Source organism: Ursus americanus, chromosome 9 (genome assembly GCF_024610735.1).
Source record: "Ursus americanus isolate L20-20 chromosome 9, mUrsAme1.1.p, whole genome shotgun sequence".
NCBI lineage: Eukaryota > Metazoa > Chordata > Mammalia > Carnivora > Ursidae > Ursus > Ursus americanus.
In genome coordinates, this window is record NC_142135.1 from 16,517,764 (window position 1) to 16,535,967 (window position 18,204).

Genomic DNA, 18,204 nt, shown 5'->3' on the forward strand with positions numbered 1-18,204 from the left:
GAAGAAATAAGAGTGCACGACAAGAACCCCAAGCTCAGTGAAATCAGAATCTTAAAGGGTTGGGGTTTACAGAAAGGACACAGAACAAAGGAAAGTATTAAAAAGGGCCACAGATATGAAAGGGGAGATCAAGAAGTAGGCAGCACATAATACACTGAGGTTTAACCACAAAAGGTTTTTTTTTGTTTGTTTTAATTGGAGGAGGAGGTATTTTTAATGCTCAGTGTTAAGAGCTAGAAGAAAAAAGATAATCCCATCTCTTGGGACCATATGATATGTGGTAAGGGACTATATAAGTGAAAGAAACAAATACCCAATGTCTATTTTGATTGTGTTTTCTCTTTTGTCTATCAAAGAAAATGATCCTCAGGCTGTAAAGAATAAGGGAAACAGCAGTGAGAGGAAATCAAAGCCAAGATAAGTGCAGTGGTAGAAAGCACCAGTTTGCCTTAAACAGGTTAAAAATCTTCAGACTCAGCTGAGTTATATCCCAGCATACTGAAAGTGCTGTAGATTATGACCCCAAAACCTTTATTATGGATCTTGGGGAAAATATGTTGGAGGAGAAGACATAAGACTAACTGTGAATACTCACTGTCTTGAGTTTCGTAAAAAGGAAAAATACGTATTCCAGACACTATACTCTGTGAACTTGATGCCTATTCCCAGGATGATTTGTGACCATGAAGAAAGGTGATTATTTAGGGGCCTTTAGTGGTTTACCAAGCCCATTTCATGCGACATGGACCTCATTTCATGTTGTTGGAAGAATTAATTGATCATTAGAATAGAATTATAGCACAAGCACTATAATTTGATTCCAACAAAGCAGCTGGCCCGGTATTAAGTCATGACTCATTCAGTTAGAAGACAGAAAGGCTGTTTATTAGCTCGTTTAATGGGAAGGATGCTGAAATGGCTCTCAGAGTCAAAAGATGAGCTGCAGAAACCAGGATCTCAAGAGACCAGAAGCAGAACCTACTTCCCCAGGCCTTCTTTCTCCCCAGCTCTCAACTGCTTCTCAGTGCTTGGCTTCATCTCGAGGTGACTTCACTTCCTGCTGTGGGGAGGATGGCCGCTGGCAGCCCCATATTCATATTTTCCAGGCTGGCAACCCCAGTGGAAAGAGAAAACTCCCTTTTCCTCATAGCAATCACACAGAGCAACTTGTACCTTTATTTTTATGTTTCTGTACTGCCTGACTTTTTTACATGTACAGTTGACCCTTGAACAACACAGGTTTGAACTGTGCGGGTCCACTTGTACGCATTTTTTACGGTACAGTACCGTAAATGTATTTTCTCCAATGGTTTTCTTAATAACATTTTCTTTTCTCTAGCTCATTTTATTGTAAGAATATGGTATATGGTATATAATACATATACAAAATAAGTGTTAATTGACTGTTAATGTTATCAGTAAGGCATCCGGTCAATACTAGGCTATTGGTAGTTATATTTTTGGGAAGTCAAAAGTTATATGCAGAATTTTTTTTTTAACAAACATTGGCCTTTTTAATCACAAGGGTTTGGAATTCTTAATCCAATGTCTGGATTTCAGTCTTTGGACATGTGAAGGAAAAATTTGGGGCCTCAGTTTTGCTACCTCTGAAATAGAGTCTTGCATAGTCTCTGTTGTTCCCGAACTTAAGTTGTTGCAAGGACAAGAAATCACGTAGGTAGACTCTGAAGACTTGACAATTATTAATGTTCCACTCTCCTATATGCAGATTTTTGACAGCAGGGGTATTAGCGCCCCTAAGCTCCATGTTATTCAAGGGTCAACTGTATTACTTTCTAATGACAAATTTTTTAAATAAAAAAATTCTTTAAAAAATCAAATTTATCAACATTAATATAAAGAGCTGCATGGACAGACTAAAGTTCACTTATACCCTACTTTTGTATATTTAGTTTTCTATTATAAATAAAGCTGCAATTAACATTTTTGTATGTAAATCTTGGTCCATGCCGCTGATTATTTTGTTAGGGTGGAGTCCTAGAAGTGCAATTCCTGAGCCAATGGTTTTAAATATTTACCAGGTCTCATGATACATGTGGCTATATTGCTTTTAAGAAATGGGCCTATACCTCAGTATCACATTGAGTGTTATTATTAAAAAACAAAAAATAGGCAAAAAACCTAGCATTCCCATTATTATTTTAATTTGCCTTTATCTGATTATTACTTTCCTGTGTTAAAGGGATAACTTCTTTTTTAAAAAATATTTATTTATTTATTTGAGAGAGAGAGAGAGAGAGAGCATATGAGCAGGGGGGAAGGGCAGAGGGAGCACGGAGCCCTGTGTGGGGCTTGATGCCAAGACCCTGACATCATGACCCAAGCTGAAATCAAGAGTCAGAGGCTCAACAGACTGAGCCACCCAGGCGCCCTAAAGGGATAATTTCAATATAAAGTGCTAAGATAACAATAATCAATGGGAGCTGGTGGGGGGCACCTTGCCCTTAGAGGTGAGGAGCTGGGCTGGGTTGGAATGTGATAATGTTATTACTCATCTTACTGAGAGTGAGGAGGGAGGGGGGCAGTAGTCTCAAGGGCCCTCTTTGTGGGCCAGCGCATATCTGTGGTGTTAGACTCGGGGCTGTGTACCATACCTTACATGGGAAAACGGAGAAATTAAAAGGGAGGCTGATAAAGAGAGAAAGCCTGAAAACCACATCACAAAATTATGGCATCTCTTCCCAGCTCACTTCCTGTGCCCACACACCCTCTCTCCCAACCCTCCATCCTGACCTGAAAGGGGTATCTGTCTCACATGGCCTCCCAGCATTCTTTTTGTCAATGTCCATTCTAGGACACCATTGGTAAAATTTTCCCTCTGACCTGAAGCCTCTATACCAGGCGGAATTCTTGGTTACAAACAACTGAAACCATCTCTGGATAACTTAAACAGGAAATCAAATTTACTGGAAGGATACGAAGGAGGGAAGTTGGGCAGGGCTTGGAGGAAAAGAAGCACAGCCAGGGCACACTGATCTAGTTCTCCAAAATTCCAAGAATCAGCTGGCTAGAATGCCACCATTAATGCCACTGCCTCTGTACCATCTGCTGCTGCCTCCATGAATAACCTCTGCCCCTGCATCTTTGGGTCACCCCTTCAAGAGGCAATGACCGAGCTGAGGTCACATGCCTGAGTCCTGATTACCAGGTTTACAGGAAAATGAAGTCCATCCCTGTAGAATTTCCATCAAAGTAGGTAGAACCCTGCCTAACCCAAACCTAGTCAAAAAGAAAATCTCTCAAATAGGAGAGGTGTCTGTTTAAATTCAAAGTAGTTAAAAAATAGCAAATGGCAACTATGACCCCCCCAATTTCCATGTGATTAATGGTTTTTTTCTTTTGACAGAAATCAATGAGATTAGCTATTTTATTTAAGTAAGGTCACATTTACAACATTCCTGAAAGAAATCCCTGTCCAAGTTGATGTTTATTTTCTAACCTTGTTACCAAAGAACAGAAAGGGACCCACCTATAACCTCATTTCAAATGAAGTAATGGAATTATGCTTAGCTCTTACCTCAGCACTCTTTTCTGTCACACATGAGGTAAAAATAAAAGGAAAGAAAGACCTGCCAAAGACCAATTCCACACCAACCCATGAGTTTCCTAAGGCTACTGCAACAAACTATTACAAACTAAGTGACTTTAAAAATAAAAAAGAAAGAAAACCCAGGAACTTATTCTCAGGAGGCCAGAAGTCTGAAATCAAGGTGTCCATAGGGTTGGTTCCTTCCAGAAGCTCTGAGGGAGTCTGTTCTGTACCTCTCTCCTAGCTTCTGGAGGTTGCCAGCAACTCTTGGCATTCATTGGCTTAGAGATGCATCATTCCAATTTCTGCCTTCACCTTCACATTCCCTTCTTCTCTGTATCTCTTTATGTGTCAAATACCCCTCTCCTTTCTCTTATATGGACACCAGTCATTGTGTTTAGGGTCTACCATAAATCCAGGATGATCTCATTTCAAAGTCCTTAATTACACCTGCAAAGACCCTGTTTCCGAATAAGGTCACATCTACAGGTGTCAGAGTTTAGGAATTGGACATATCCCTTCGGGATATACAATTCAATCCACTATACCAACCAAACGTTGCAGCCAGTGTGGTTATTCTTAATATTGTTAAAGAGAGAATAAAGGAACAAAGAAAACCCTTTGGCTGTCTCTGTCTCTTGGTGTTCTAAAATTTCTGTGTCTTTACTTATTTTAAAAGAACTAAAACGACTGCTATAACTTCTGTGGAGGTCAATCTAACAAAATCTATGTAGCAGCCAGAGGGATTCTTTGAAGAAGTCAGAAAAAGTCACTCCTCTATTCAAAACCCTGTGATGTCTTTTCACCTCAGTTGTAATAAAAAGTAGCCAGAATGGCTGAAATTAACAAGTCAGGAAACAATAGATGTTGACTAGGAAAAAGGGAAACCCTCTTACACTGTTGGTGGGAATGCAAGCTGGTATACCACTCTGGGAAACAGTATGGAGGTTCTTCAAAAAGTTAAATATAGAGCTACCCTACGACCCAGCAATTGCACTACTAGGTATTTACCCAAAGGATACAAACATAGTGATTCGAAGGGGCAACTGCACCCCAATGTTTATAACAGCAATGTCCACAATCGCCAAAATATGGAAAGAGCCCAGATGTGAGTGTTCGTGTGTGTGTGTATAAATGAATAATGGAATATTATTCAGCCATCAAAAAGAATGAAATCTTAACCATTTACAATGGCCCGGATGGAACTAGAGGGGATTATGCTAAGCAAAATAAGTAAATCAGAGAAAGACAATTATCATACGATTTCACTCATGTGGAATTTAAGAAACAAAACAGAGGATCATAGGGGAAGGGAGAGAAAAATAAAATAAGACGAAATCAGAGAGGGAGATTAACCATCAGAGACTCTTAACCATAGGAAACAAACTGAGGGTTCCTGGAGGGGAGATGGGTGGGAGAATGGGATAACTGGGTGATGGGCATTAAGGAGGGCGCTTGTAATGAGCACTGGGTGTGATATGCAACTAATGAATTACTAAACTCTACCTCTGAAACTAATAATACACTATATGTTAATTACTTGAATTTAATTTTTTTTTTTTAAAGCAGAAAACCTTACAGCTGAGGCCCACAGCCCTGCAGGATCTACTCATAGAGGCGCTTTCATTTTTGGTCTCATTAGCCTCCCTGTCCTCCCCTTTCCTCTGCATGAATCTTTCTTCTCCCGGATACCTAACTTCTTTAGGTCTTTGCTTACACTTACCTGAGAGACCTTGTCTAATCATCCTGCTTAAAATTGCAGGCTTCCCTCTCCCCTTCCGTACTTTATATTTCTCTTCAACACTTACGATAATAAACATTTATTTCAATTATTTTTTTCCTTCCACCAGAATTAAAGTTCTATAAGGGCACTTTTGTTATTCACTGCTGTATCCCCAGTGTTTAGAATACTGCCTGGCACATAATAGATGCTCAATAAATATTTAATAAATGTCGGATTAAGGAAATGTAGTTATCCAAATCAATAAAGCTTATTTCGGTTTCTCTAGAACTCCTCTCACATTCTGATCATTCAGCATGCTATCTATTTCATAGTCAATTAACTGCTGTATCTTAGAGAAGCCATTTTCTGAAATTCTTTAATAGTAGCAAACATTTATTGAGCTCTTCCTATGTGAAGACACGGTTCTAAGGTATAATATCTTTGAGCCGTAGGTATTCGGATTATTATTATTATTAGTTAATTTACAGATGAGGAAATTAAGACCAGGGAAAGTGAGTAATTTGCTCAAAATCGTATACAAGGGATACGGCAGCGATGGGTACAGAACCTGCGTCCTTAACTATAGTACTCTGCAGGGTCACTTTTAGGTCCCTTTCTGTTGTTGTTGTTGTTGTTGTTGTTGTTGTTGTTGTTGTTTTTGATAGGTAAATTGCTTTGGTTAAGCTATCGGTAAAAAGCTCTTAAGGATCAAAGTCAAGCCCTGCCTAAAGCCAAGTGCTTTATCCAGCTCCGGCCGAGGACTCAGCATTTTGCATTTGAATCCTGCGTGGCGGGAAGCTGAAGGCAGGTGACGGGCGGAGCTGGGAGGAGCCGCCAGGCCCCCGCCAGCCAATCAGAGCAGGCAGGAGCCTCCCTGCCCCCCCCACCCCCGACAGCCACGCGCCAAAATTCCAAACGGGACCTCTCTCCGCTACCCGTCGTGTCCCTCCGCCGAGTTCAGCGAGCCGGAACTATATAAGAAAAAGAAATCAGCGTTCTCCCGCCACTGTCCGCTCAGGTCCTGGTCACTGTCGGTGCAGGTCCTCCTTAACTTCAACCCGAAGTCCTTCGCCCGTCAGAAGAGCGGAAAGTTTCGAGCTCGCTGTGGTAGGGACGCGGCGTGGGCGGGACAGGCGGCGGAGGGATTCCGGGTGCGCGCGCTACGGCCGCTGGCGCGGAGCTAGTGGCGCCAGAATTCGGAGCGCGGAAGAGCCTGAGCGGCTGCCGGTCGGGCTCGGGCCCGTCACCCACCGCGGACGCTGGGCGAGGAGACAGGGAAGATGGTGGTCCTCCGCAGCAGCCTGGAGCTGCACAGCCACTCCGCCTCCTCGGCCACCGACCCTCTGGACCTGTCCAACGAGTTCCTCAGCCTGGAGCAGATCGGCCGGAGGCGGCTCCGCTCGGCCCGTGCCGCTGAGCAGTCAGCCGTCACCGTGGCCGCCACGGGCGTGAGTACCGGCCTAGGGCGGGCCCCTCGGGCCGGGCCTGCGGGATTGCCCGCGGCCGGTTGGCCGGGTGGGGCCTGGGGGCCGGGCGGCGCGGTCCGGGTGACAGTTGGTGGGGGGGAGGGGGGTTGAGAGGAGTGTTGTCGAGGACAAGTAAAATGGAAGGCTTCCTAAGATCGGAGCCCCAAGGGCTGTGGGTCGGGGCAAGAGATCGGGCAGTCTGGAAGAGGGCTATGCAGTTCGTTACTAACTCATTTCACGCAAGAGGAAACCGAAGCCCTCTGGAATCTTGGTTTGTCGGGCTGCCCCACCCCCATCTCACACACCTCCCTAACCTATAGCCCAGGCTCCTGCCCTAGGTTCGCATCTTTCCAGTGCAGCACACGTTTACTGACCCCCTACTGGATGCAGGATAGATGTTTTAGGGGCCACGGGAATAGAAAGATTGTAGTTCAGGTTTTCTGACCTTCATTTGCGATACAGAGAGGTTCGGTAATAAGAGCGCCGTGAAAAAATACCAGGTTGCATAATGTGGAGAGATGGAGACCAACATTTCATGTACACCTTCTTCATTTAAACCTCGTTAACAGCTCCATAAGAATGGATCGTTATGATATCTATGTTACAGACGAAAAATATGGACTCAAAGTAGCCAGTGAGGGGTAGATCTAAAATTGGAACTCGGACCCTCTGCCTCCAAAACCTTTCCCTTTCTATTATATCATGCTGCAGTTATAAACAATGGCTATAGGGGAAGTTTCCAAGGGGGCGGAGCAGTAAAGTCTTGAAAGAATTACTTCTCTTTCTAGGTCTGAAGTACTGATTGGATTTTTGATTGTAGAGTTAAGGCCAGGGGGAGAGTCCCTCCACCTCCCTACCGCAGCTGCCAAGAGGCAGAGGTGAAGGAGACAGCGTTAACAAAAGGCTGGAGACGTTGAGGAAGCAACACTAGAAAAGTTAAGGCAGCAGGAAGTAGTCTAGTTCTCTTTGAGGGAGGGTAGGCTTGGGGCTGAGAAAAATAGGACCGGAGAGAGGATTAGGAAGTGGGAAGTCAGAAAGAGAGGCCAAGGGAGAGAGAGTTGACAAAACATAGTTAAGGGAGTGATTGCTATATGAAATTTGTTGTCAGTGTCTTTCGTAGGCACCTTGTACTAGTTGCTGCTCTACTGAAGGGAGTGAAAAAGTCTGTTTTTTCTCTGCAGTTGTGATTCTGAATTGAAGAAATAATAATTTCCTGACTTTCAGGGTCTGTTTCTCAATGATATGTTGAGATTGAGATCTGAGGAGGCCAGACATTTCTGCACTAAACTCGGATCCCTTAACTTACCTATGTTCAGAAAATCTAATTATTTCAATAAATACTTACTGAATATTTCTTATTTTATGGACAGTGCTAGATCCTATGACTGTAATGATGTATTGAGCACTGATTAAGTAACATAGGCGCTTAAAACAACTGTCATCGCTACATCAAAAACTAATGATGTACTATATAGTGGCTAACATAACATAATTTAAAAAACTGGTAGTTTTGAATCTCAGTTTATCAATAATCTACTCTTGTTAAAAGAGGTGATACCACGTGCATAGTGAGGATTAAATGTGATGATGCATGTAACGAGATTACCTGAGCGCTTGGCATATAGTTAGGACTCAGTCATTGTCAGCAACTAAGACCACAATCAATTTTAATGCCCACTCCCATCTTTCCATTTCTTCAGGCCAAAAACCTGAGAGTCCTGACTCTTCTCTCATTTCATGTTAGCAAATTCTGTTGGCTCTACTTTCAAAGTGTATTTGGAATCTGACCACTTCTCAGATCCTTCATTGTTGCCATGCTGGTCCAAGCCATTATCGCTTCCCTAGGTTTTTTAAATGGATTCTTGACTGGCCACCTGGTTTTCCACCCTTGTATATAATGATCGCCTTCCACAACTGTCAGTTCTCAGTATAGCTTATAGTGATCTTTATGAAAGTCAGAAACAGTTGATCACTCCTCTGCTCAAAAATCTCTAAGAGTAAAAGTTGAAAAGTTTGGGAGTAGCCCGACACCCTTTTATCTTTATGATGACATTCTCTTCCATTTTCCCTTTTGCAAAACCTAGTCTATTCCAGCTCTGTTGGTTTAGCTGCCTCGTGGAATACCAGGGCCTTTGTACTTGTTCTCCCCTCTGTTGGGAATACTCTTCCCCTGAATATCTGCATGATTCATTCCTAATTTACCTTTTACATTTTTAATTTTAAAAAATCTGAGAACTCAAAGTACTTAACATTTTCCAAGAATTTCATAATTATTAACTCAATCCTCCTAACCTTATGAGGTAGGTATGGTCAATCTTTGTTTTGCAGGTGAGAGAACCGAGACACGGAGCCCTAAATAGCATGCTCAAATTTACCTTTATAATAAGCGATAGAGCTCCAGATTCTACCTAGGAGAACTTAGGAATCTCTCTTTCAAGTCTTTGCTAAAACTTTACCTTTTCAGTGATGCTTACCCTCACCACCTTATTTAAAATTACAGATCACTCTTATTGACATGCCTCTTTACTCTGCTTTATGTTCCCTTATAACTTATTACCTTATTACGTGTTCTATTAACTTTCTACTTTTTAAATATTTTATCTCGCCCTAAGTCAGAATGTAACTCTGTACAGTTCTGGATTTTGAACTTTTGTTCAGTATTATATTTCTAGGACCTAGAATAGAACCTAGAGTGTACTAGGGGCATAATAAATATTCGTTAACTATCCTTGGTCTAAAGGAACGTAGTCTAGCAGAGGAGAACTAACACATCGATATAGAGAGACTGTTTGCCATTCTTGCCATATCAGGGGTATGTGATGGCTGAGCAGTTAACACTCAGATGGGTTTTTTTAGGGTGGAAGGGATTTTTTTTTTTCCAGGCTAGGATTTCCCTACCTTTCCAAAGGTATTAGGGATTATACCTTTTTGAAACATAGTAATTCTGTCTTTTTTAAATTCTCAATAAACCAAATTATAATCAAAGGGTTACTTAGCATGGGATTGGATCAAAAGAAATGGATAGCCCTGAAGGGTAATGTGTTCATGCTGTCAAAGCCCACCAATACCAAAAATGAAACATACCTTTGTGATTGGAATATTTTCTAATTTGGGGGTTTACATGCAATACATTTGATTTAATTACAGCTTGCTTTTTATATCAGTCATGCATTTCAGAAACTTAACTCCTGATCACCCTGATTGTATTTAGGTATTCTTATTTCCTCAGCTACATTTTTTTATTATAATAATATTTTTTATTATGTTAGTCACCATACAGTACATCCCTGGTTTTTGATGTAAAGTTCCATGATTCATTTGTTGCGTATAACACCCAGTGCACCATGCAATACGTGCCCTCCTCACTACCCATCACCAGCCTATCCCATTCCCCCACCCCCTCCCCTCTGAAGCCCTCAGTTTGTTTTTCAGAGTCCATAGTCTCTCATGCTTCATTCCCCCTTCTGATTACCCCCCCTTTCTTTATCATTTTCTTCTCCATATTTATTGACAGATCATTTTTTAGGATAAGTTACTTTTAAAGATGGTTAAATTTATTCATATTAATTTGTTAACTTGGATTTTTCTTTATCTCATCTTGGAAACTGACCTTATATTCAATTTCTGAAGGCACTTAGAGTCACCTATTTATTAACCTTTCTACATTTTGAATATGATCTCAATCAGCTGGGCTTAAGGGTTTGCTTGTTTTTGGTTTTTTGTTTTTTTTTTTTCCTCCTGACTTGTATGGGTTCCCTGAAGTTTTGTTTTAAATTTGTTTTTTTTTTTTTTTTTTTGTTTCTTAAACTTTTATTTTCATCCTAATTGGATCACAAGATCTAGCATTTTCATCCATTCAGATGCCCCTTCTGTGCTTTCTTTTTCTTCCAGAGTCAGACTAGCCATTGCCTATTTCTGTGCTTTCATGGGTCTGAGGTTCGTTGATTCATTAAATTTAGGGTTGTTCTCATGCTAATAGTAGGGAATAGTCTCTCATGGATAGTAGTGGGACGATGAGTGTACATTACTTTTAGGTTGTGTTTATGTACACTTTTATTTTTCTATATGTTAGGTAAAATAAAATATGCTGTGGTATGTAAAAGGTACTTTTTTAAGTTGTCTATTTTAAAAGTTTGAAAAGTACTGTAAATGACACTGATATGTACAACATATGGGAGATTTTTTAAAACTTCGTGTATAACACAACAAAGAAAAATGAAAAGTGTTCAGCTTAGTGAATTATCACAAAGCATAAATTGGGATATTTTGACATGTTGCTATGACTGTTGCATCCTGAAGTTGGGTGACATGGCTGCTCTGAATTCAAGAGTGTGTACTTGTTTTGATGTAATAATAGTAGTCCATTTTTGTCAGTTTGTGTTAAAGACTGGCAGTTGATTTTATGCTTAGAAGTTGCAACTTTTAGAACAGGGATCTGACTAAATAGTGTTTAAGATGGATTATAGTCGGGGCGTCTGGGTAGCGCAGTCGTTAAGCGTCTGCCTTCGGCTCAGGGCGTGATCCCGGCGTTATGGGATCGAGCCCCACATCAGGCTCCTCTGCTGGGAGCCTGATTCTTCCTCTCCCACTCCCCCTGCTTGTGTTCCCTATCTGGCTGGCTGTCTCTCGTCAAATAAATAAATAAAATCTTAAAAAAAAAAAAAGTTGGATTATAGTCAACAAATGTGGAGTTTGGAAGACCAGTTAAAAGATTATATTATTAATAGCTACCAATTATATAGCACTTGCTGTGTACCAGGCATGGTACCTAATATACACATACATTGGCCTTATTAAGTAATTATTATTATTATCCTCATTGCAGATGTAGAAGTCAAGGCACAGAGACCTTATGTAACTTGGACAAGATTGTACAGCTCTAAGTGACATGCCAAGAATCAATCCTAGATAGTCTGTCGTTAGAGAGTTTGGGCTCTTAATTGGTATACTATTATCACATTAGACTAAAGCAGGGAAAACTAGAGGCTAAATTAAGGTGATACTAGAAGGAACAGAGAAAAAAATGCCAAATAATACTGCAAAGGGTCTGAGAGTTGTTTAGATACAGACAGGGAAGGCAGTGTTGTTTCTAGCTGAAGAAGTGAGCAGTAGACCATTGGGAATATGCCAGAGTTTGGTGAGAAGTTAAGACTATATATCTTCGGGAGTCACCTACATAAAAGTGGTAGTTGAATTCTTGAAGGTGAATAGAAAACATAGCAGAACACAAATATATTTAAGATCTGAAGTAATGGCTATATTTTAAGGATTGAGAAAAGGATGAATTATGTTTTTTAAAAGAGTATCATGTGAATCAAAGGACCAAACATTTAAAGAAGGGAGTGATCAGCTACATAGAAATCAATGAGGTGGAGGAGAGGCCATTGGAATTAACTTTTGGGAGATAGTTTTGGGGCTATTGTAAGAGCTGTAGAAGTAGAAATCAAATTGATGGAGCTTGTGGAAAAGATCCGTGGTGAAGACTTGATCACACCTGTGTTTCAAGATGAAGCTAAGGAGGGATCTCACAGCTATACTGGGTTAGAATATTCTTTTTTTTTTTTTTTTAAGATTTTATTTATTTATTTGACAGAGAGAGAGAGCAGCCAGCGAGAGAGGGAACAAAAGCAGGGTGAGTGGGAGAGGAAGAAGCAGGCTCCCAGCGGAGGAGCCTGATGTGGGGTTCGATCCCAGAATGCCGGGATCACGCCCTGAGCCGAAGGCAGATGCTTAACAACTGAGCCACCCAGGCACCCCTGGGTTAGAATATTCTGATCACGTTTTCAAGGTGCCCTATGTATGGATGCATATTTAACTGTGGTTTAAAACATCCTGTTTGCACCTCATTTGTTGGATTGATACTTGAATTGATTCAACCAACTGACCCACATACATATTTTTTGTTACGAATTTAAAGCTTGGATAAGCTTGGTCTTTCGTGGGAAAACAACATATTAGTATATTTCTATTATACAATTGTGTCTACTTTGGGGAAAGCTTTTGTTACTGTAGTTGCATCTTGTCTACAAACTTAACTGATTTTGCAAGATTATAAGAGACTTAAAAATCTAACAAAATATTTTTCCTCTTTTAAAACTTCACTTTTGAAGATCCATCAGTGCTCTTAATATTTAAGATTTTAGCAAAAGAATAAATGAGGACACTGCATTTCCAGGTTTGGTTTTCAGATTAAGTATGTTTTCCTTTTGTTTTTTATTTCTTAGGAAAATTCTTTCTAGTAATGAGCACTGTAAAAATGTAAAAAATAGAAAGTGAAAGTCCTCATTTTTGTCATCCAGTGTTAATTACTGTTACCAATTGACATTTAACTTACCTCTTCAGAATTATTTGGAAAGCTATATTAAAATGTGATTTTGGTTTAATAACTGTGCTAGTTTCCTTAGGAAATCAGATGTATACAAGATAATTCATCCAGAGGCATTTATAACACAAAAAAATTGCAGATAATTTAAATATACATTAAGCAATTTGTTAAATTGATTCATGTAATAGCTGGAATACTATTCATTTTATTATTGTTTTTAAAGATTTATTATAAGTAAATAAATCTTTGAGAGAGAGTGGCAGGGGAAAGGGCAGAGAGAGAGAATCCCAAGCAGACTCCCTGCTGAATGCAGAGCCCATGGGGGGGGGGGGCTCGATCCCACAACCCTGAGGTCATGACCTGAGCCTAAACCAAGAGTCAGCCACTTAACCGACTGAGCCACCCAGACACCCCTACTCATTCATTTTAAAAGATTTTTGAAATAATATTTGATGGCATGGGGAAATGTTTTATATTACTAGAAAAAAGTTACAAAACATAATTAATATCCCAATTTAAGTCATGTGAGTATGATTGCATAGGAAAAGAGTAGTTTATGTACCGGAAGGTTAACAGTGGTTATCATGGGTAGCTGGAGTTAAGAGTGACACTTTCATCTTTGTGCATTTCTTCATTTTTCCCATTATAATAGGCATGTATTGCTTTTATTTTTAAATTGCTTTTGTAAGAAATATTTTTGAAAGTTATTATTTTAAATTTTTCTAGTGTATACCTTTATATAGGTGATTCCCCAAGAACCTGTTTTTTCTTCCCCCACACAGTTAAGGAAAGCCTTTCTTGATGCCTAGTACTTATTTAGAGAGTATGATCAAAGCCACTCACTATGCAAATCAAAGATTCACTTATACCACTTATAAAATTAAATCTTCCAAGTTTTTCAGGGAATCTTTTTTCCCAGTAGTTAGCACCTCCCCTTTTTCCTATGGAAACAAACCATTTTTATTATCCCCAGGAATATGGTGATATTTACTTTCTTTGTTTATTGTGATACTTAATTGTAAATAATATGAAATGTGCCATTTTAACCATTTTTAAGTGTATGGTTCTGTAGCATTAAGTACATTCATTTTGTTCTGCAACCATCATCACTATCCATCTCCAGAATTTTTATGTTCCCAAACTGAAACTCTGTACCCATTAAATATCTCCCCATTCTTCCCTTCTCCTAGCACCTAACAACTACCTTTCTTTCTGTGTTTATGAATTTGACTACCCTGGACCCTCATATAAGAGGAAGCATACAATATTTGTCCTTTTGTAACTGACTTACTTTACTTAGCATAATGTCTTCAGGTTCATACTTGTTGTATCAGTGTGTTAAAATTTACTTCCTTTTCAAGGCTGTATAATATTCTGCTGTGAGTACCACAGTTTTTTAATCCATTCATCTATCAATGAACATTTAGATTGCATCTACCTTTGGCCATTATAAATAATGCTGCTGTGAATAGGAGTATACAGATGTCTGCTTTCATTTCTTTTGACTATATACCTAGAAGTAGGATTGCTGGATCATATGGTAATTCTGTGTTTAATTTTTTGAGGAATTGCCATATCATTTTCCATAGTGGCTGCACCATTTTACATTCCCACCAGCTATGTACAAGGGTTCCAGTTTCTCCACATCCTTGCCAACACTTATTTTCTCTTTTTTTAATAGCCATCCTGACAAGTGTGAAGTGACATCTCATTTGTGGGTTTGATTTTGTATTTCTCTATGCCTAGTTATGTTGGGCATCTTTTCATGTGTTTATTGGCCCTTTGTGTATATTCTTTGAAGAAATGTCTATTTAAGTCTTCTGCCCATTTTTTGTTTTTTGTTGTTAAAACATAGGAGTTCTTTATATATTATGGCTATCAATCCTTTGTCAGATACATGATTTGTAAATGCGTTCTATTACATGGGTTTCCATTTCACTGTGTGGATAGTGTCCTTGGCACGAAAGTTTGTAATTTTGATGAAGTCCAGCTTATCTATTTTTTCTTTCATCATCTGTGCTTTCAGTTTCATATCTAAGAAATCTTTGCCAAGTCCAATGTAATGAAAGTTTTCCGCTATGCTTTCTTCTAAGAGTGTCTAAATTTTTAGCTTTGTATTCTCTTGTACATTTTTAAGGTTTCCCTTAAAGTGGTTTTGCTATCTAAGGTTTCCCCCATCCCCATTGGTTTAAATAGTTAGAAAGCAGATCATTTCAGTCATTCTTTAGTGTTGACATTAAAAAAATAAAACTATTGGATCAGTCTTTTTATCCACCGGAATTTAAAAACCATAGTTACTTGATACCTGTCTTGGAACATTAAAAACATAATACATAAACATGCTCCTTTAGCAATCAGAAATTTTATCTTGATTCTTTTTTTCCCTCTTTTAATTTGTATTTCCAATTCATGTAAGCCACAGCATTTTATCTTGGTCTATTTTTATACTTAAATGTAATTTATTAAGTATCCTTTCATACTTGTAAAACAAAATTTGAAAATTTTTACACTTTTTTGTGATCACAAGGCCCTAAGAAAATACAACTTACAATATTCAATTGATGCAAACAACAAAAGCATACTTATTTGATTAAAAATGATGAAACAGAAAGTAAGATTTCATTGGGATTTCATTTGATTGAAGTCCCCCCGCCCCATTGATCATACATCTGTGGAGGAACTTACTGCTGAAGACAGTGTTTGGCATCAGTTCCATTGTTTTTATAAATGTAAGCTCCGAGAAACATTGTTCATATAAATAAGTAGACAGTAATGAAAGGAGTTTAGCAGTGCCACTCAGTTTTCCTGGCTTATATGCCAAAAAACACTTGCCAAAATTATTTTTCATGGTCTCTTAGCTTGATTAGGTCTCCTTTCAATTTTGTTGAAAGCAGAGAATTAGAAACCACCTCACAAAGGAAAGGATTTGTTGCCGAGCTTTGTCATTCATTTCTTAACACCTAACCTTCGTGTTTTTCTTTGTTTGGCTTTAGGGAGGTTTTTAAGGCCTTGAGGCAGTCCACAAAAGTAAGATTAAGATTCAGAATGAGGCTGGTGATGGGTAGTAAGGAGGGCACGTATTGCATGGTGCACTGGGTGTTACACGCAACTAACGAATCATCGAACTTTACATAAAAAACCAGGGATGTACTGTATGGTGACTAACATAATATAAAAAAAAAGATTCAGAATGAGTGAGAGAGATGACTTTCTTTTGTAAAATGAGAGAAAGGTAAATGAAAGAGGATGCCTTCTCTGGCAGATCAGTTTTAAGAAAAGGTACGTAGGGAAGTTAAAAATCTGGAAATAGATTCCCATAAAATTTTTCTTAGGAAGTCTTGTTATACTACACCTATCTAAGATGTAGGTGTTCATTTAAAAAATAATACACCTACCTAAAAGAGTAGATACTCCTTTTTCAAACATCCTTACATATAGGTACACTGACAGAAGTGATTAACAAGCCATATATATCACTCATGTTTTATGAAGTACCTGTCTAATTCTTTTTTTTTTTTTTAGATTTTATTTATTTATTTGACAGAGACAGCCAGCGAGAGAGGGAACACAGCAGGGGGAGTGGGAGAGGAAGAAGCAGGCTCCCAGCAGAGGAGCCTGATGTGGGGCTCGATCCCATAACGCCAGGATCACGCCCTGAGCCGAAGGCAGACGCTTAACCGCTGTGCCACCCAGGCGCCCCAGTACCTGTCTAATTCTTAACACAAATCCTTGTGGATTAAATATCCTTATTTTGCTTGTGAATCAGCGAAATATTCTGCTCAAAACAAAATGAAATGACTGTGTAAAGCCAGCCTAAGGGGGAGGGTATACTAATGTTGCAGGTTTTTTAAAATACTGCCTGTTTTTCTAAAATTATCGATTTTCAGAGTGGTACGGCATATAATTAGAGTTGGTAGGTACTTTTACCTTCTCTTTTTATGTGAAAGTAGCCTTTATATGATTTCAGAGAGATGTGTATGAACTTTTGAATACTTTATGACAGAACCTCTGTAGCTCATAAAGCAGCCACTAAAAGAAACTCTAGTCTAGTGAGCAGTAATAAAGTCACATAGAGCGCTGCGGTTTTACAGCAGGTTAACGTACATAAACAGTCTTCGAATTCAAGTGTTGCATCATCTGGGTGAAATTGTGAAATAGGTGGTAGTAACTCCATTTATCATCCAAGCCCAAATTACACTTCTGGTGGCCCAGTTATTTTAAAGTTGCTGCCAGTGGTTGCCTGGCAGGCAATGGTTTGTGTATCTTTCTAATTTCTGTAGCCTTAAAATAAAGGAGTATTCAGTGTTATGAACTATTACAACTTTTTGTACAGTTGGGGGAAACTTTACTAGACCACTTGCTATGAAATAGAGCTATAAACCATCAATAAATCTTATATTATCTGTTTCATAGACATTGCTGACATGTGTTTATCATAAAATGATTATTTAGTTTAAATACTGTAGTTTCTTGGGAAGATACAGAATCATGCTGCACAAAAAGCAGTTGTTACAAACTTGTAATCAAAGAAAACTCTTAGAAGGAGTTTAACTTGGGAATTTTGATCACTTTCTCAATTTTTCTTGAAGGATGGGTCTTCAGTTAAAGAAGTTGAAACCTACCGCCGGACACGTTCTTTAAGGTCTTTGAGAAAAAATGCACAGAATTCTTCAGATTCTAGTTTTGATAAGAATATGGAAATAACAGAGAAACACGCTAATGGAAGGCATTTTACAAGGTAAAACAAGATGGGTGAATGCTAATAATTTTAAAGTAATTTAGAATTTGTGTTTAATTTTTAAGTGTATTCTTGCCCAATCATCAAGATTCCAGGGTCACAAAATGTAATTTGAAATGAAAGTGCCACAAATGAATATTATTGAGTTAAAATTTTAATATGTACCCAGTTTGTTTTTATTTTCTTGTTCAAAGATAATATTTGTGATACGTGTGAGTGCAGCTGACAAAGTTGCTTGATAACTACTTATCTGTGTGACTTTGTGATTTTAACTTGCTTGTATGTGATCCTGCTTCATACTTAATACAAAGCCTTTATTCGAAATAGTAGTTACTTTTCTCATCACTTGCTATCAAGTATTCCATCAATTCTGAGTCATTTATGAATTTGTGTATTGGTGTG

At 38.9% G+C, this 18,204-nt stretch overlaps 1 protein-coding gene across 1 annotated transcript in view; it reads left to right on the forward strand.

Moving 5' to 3' along the window:
* Window positions 1–6,426: 6,426 nt before the first annotated feature.
* The window catches only part of ATAD2 (ATPase family AAA domain containing 2), a 61,598-nt gene continuing 49,820 nt past the window's right edge, over window positions 6,427–18,204 (forward strand). The window contains exons 1-2 of the mRNA XM_045805692.2: window positions 6,427–6,721; window positions 17,654–17,802. Coding sequence (XP_045661648.2) covers window positions 6,554–6,721; window positions 17,654–17,802 — 317 coding nt within the window. The 5' untranslated portion in view covers window positions 6,427–6,553. The remainder of the gene's footprint in view (window positions 6,722–17,653; window positions 17,803–18,204) is intronic.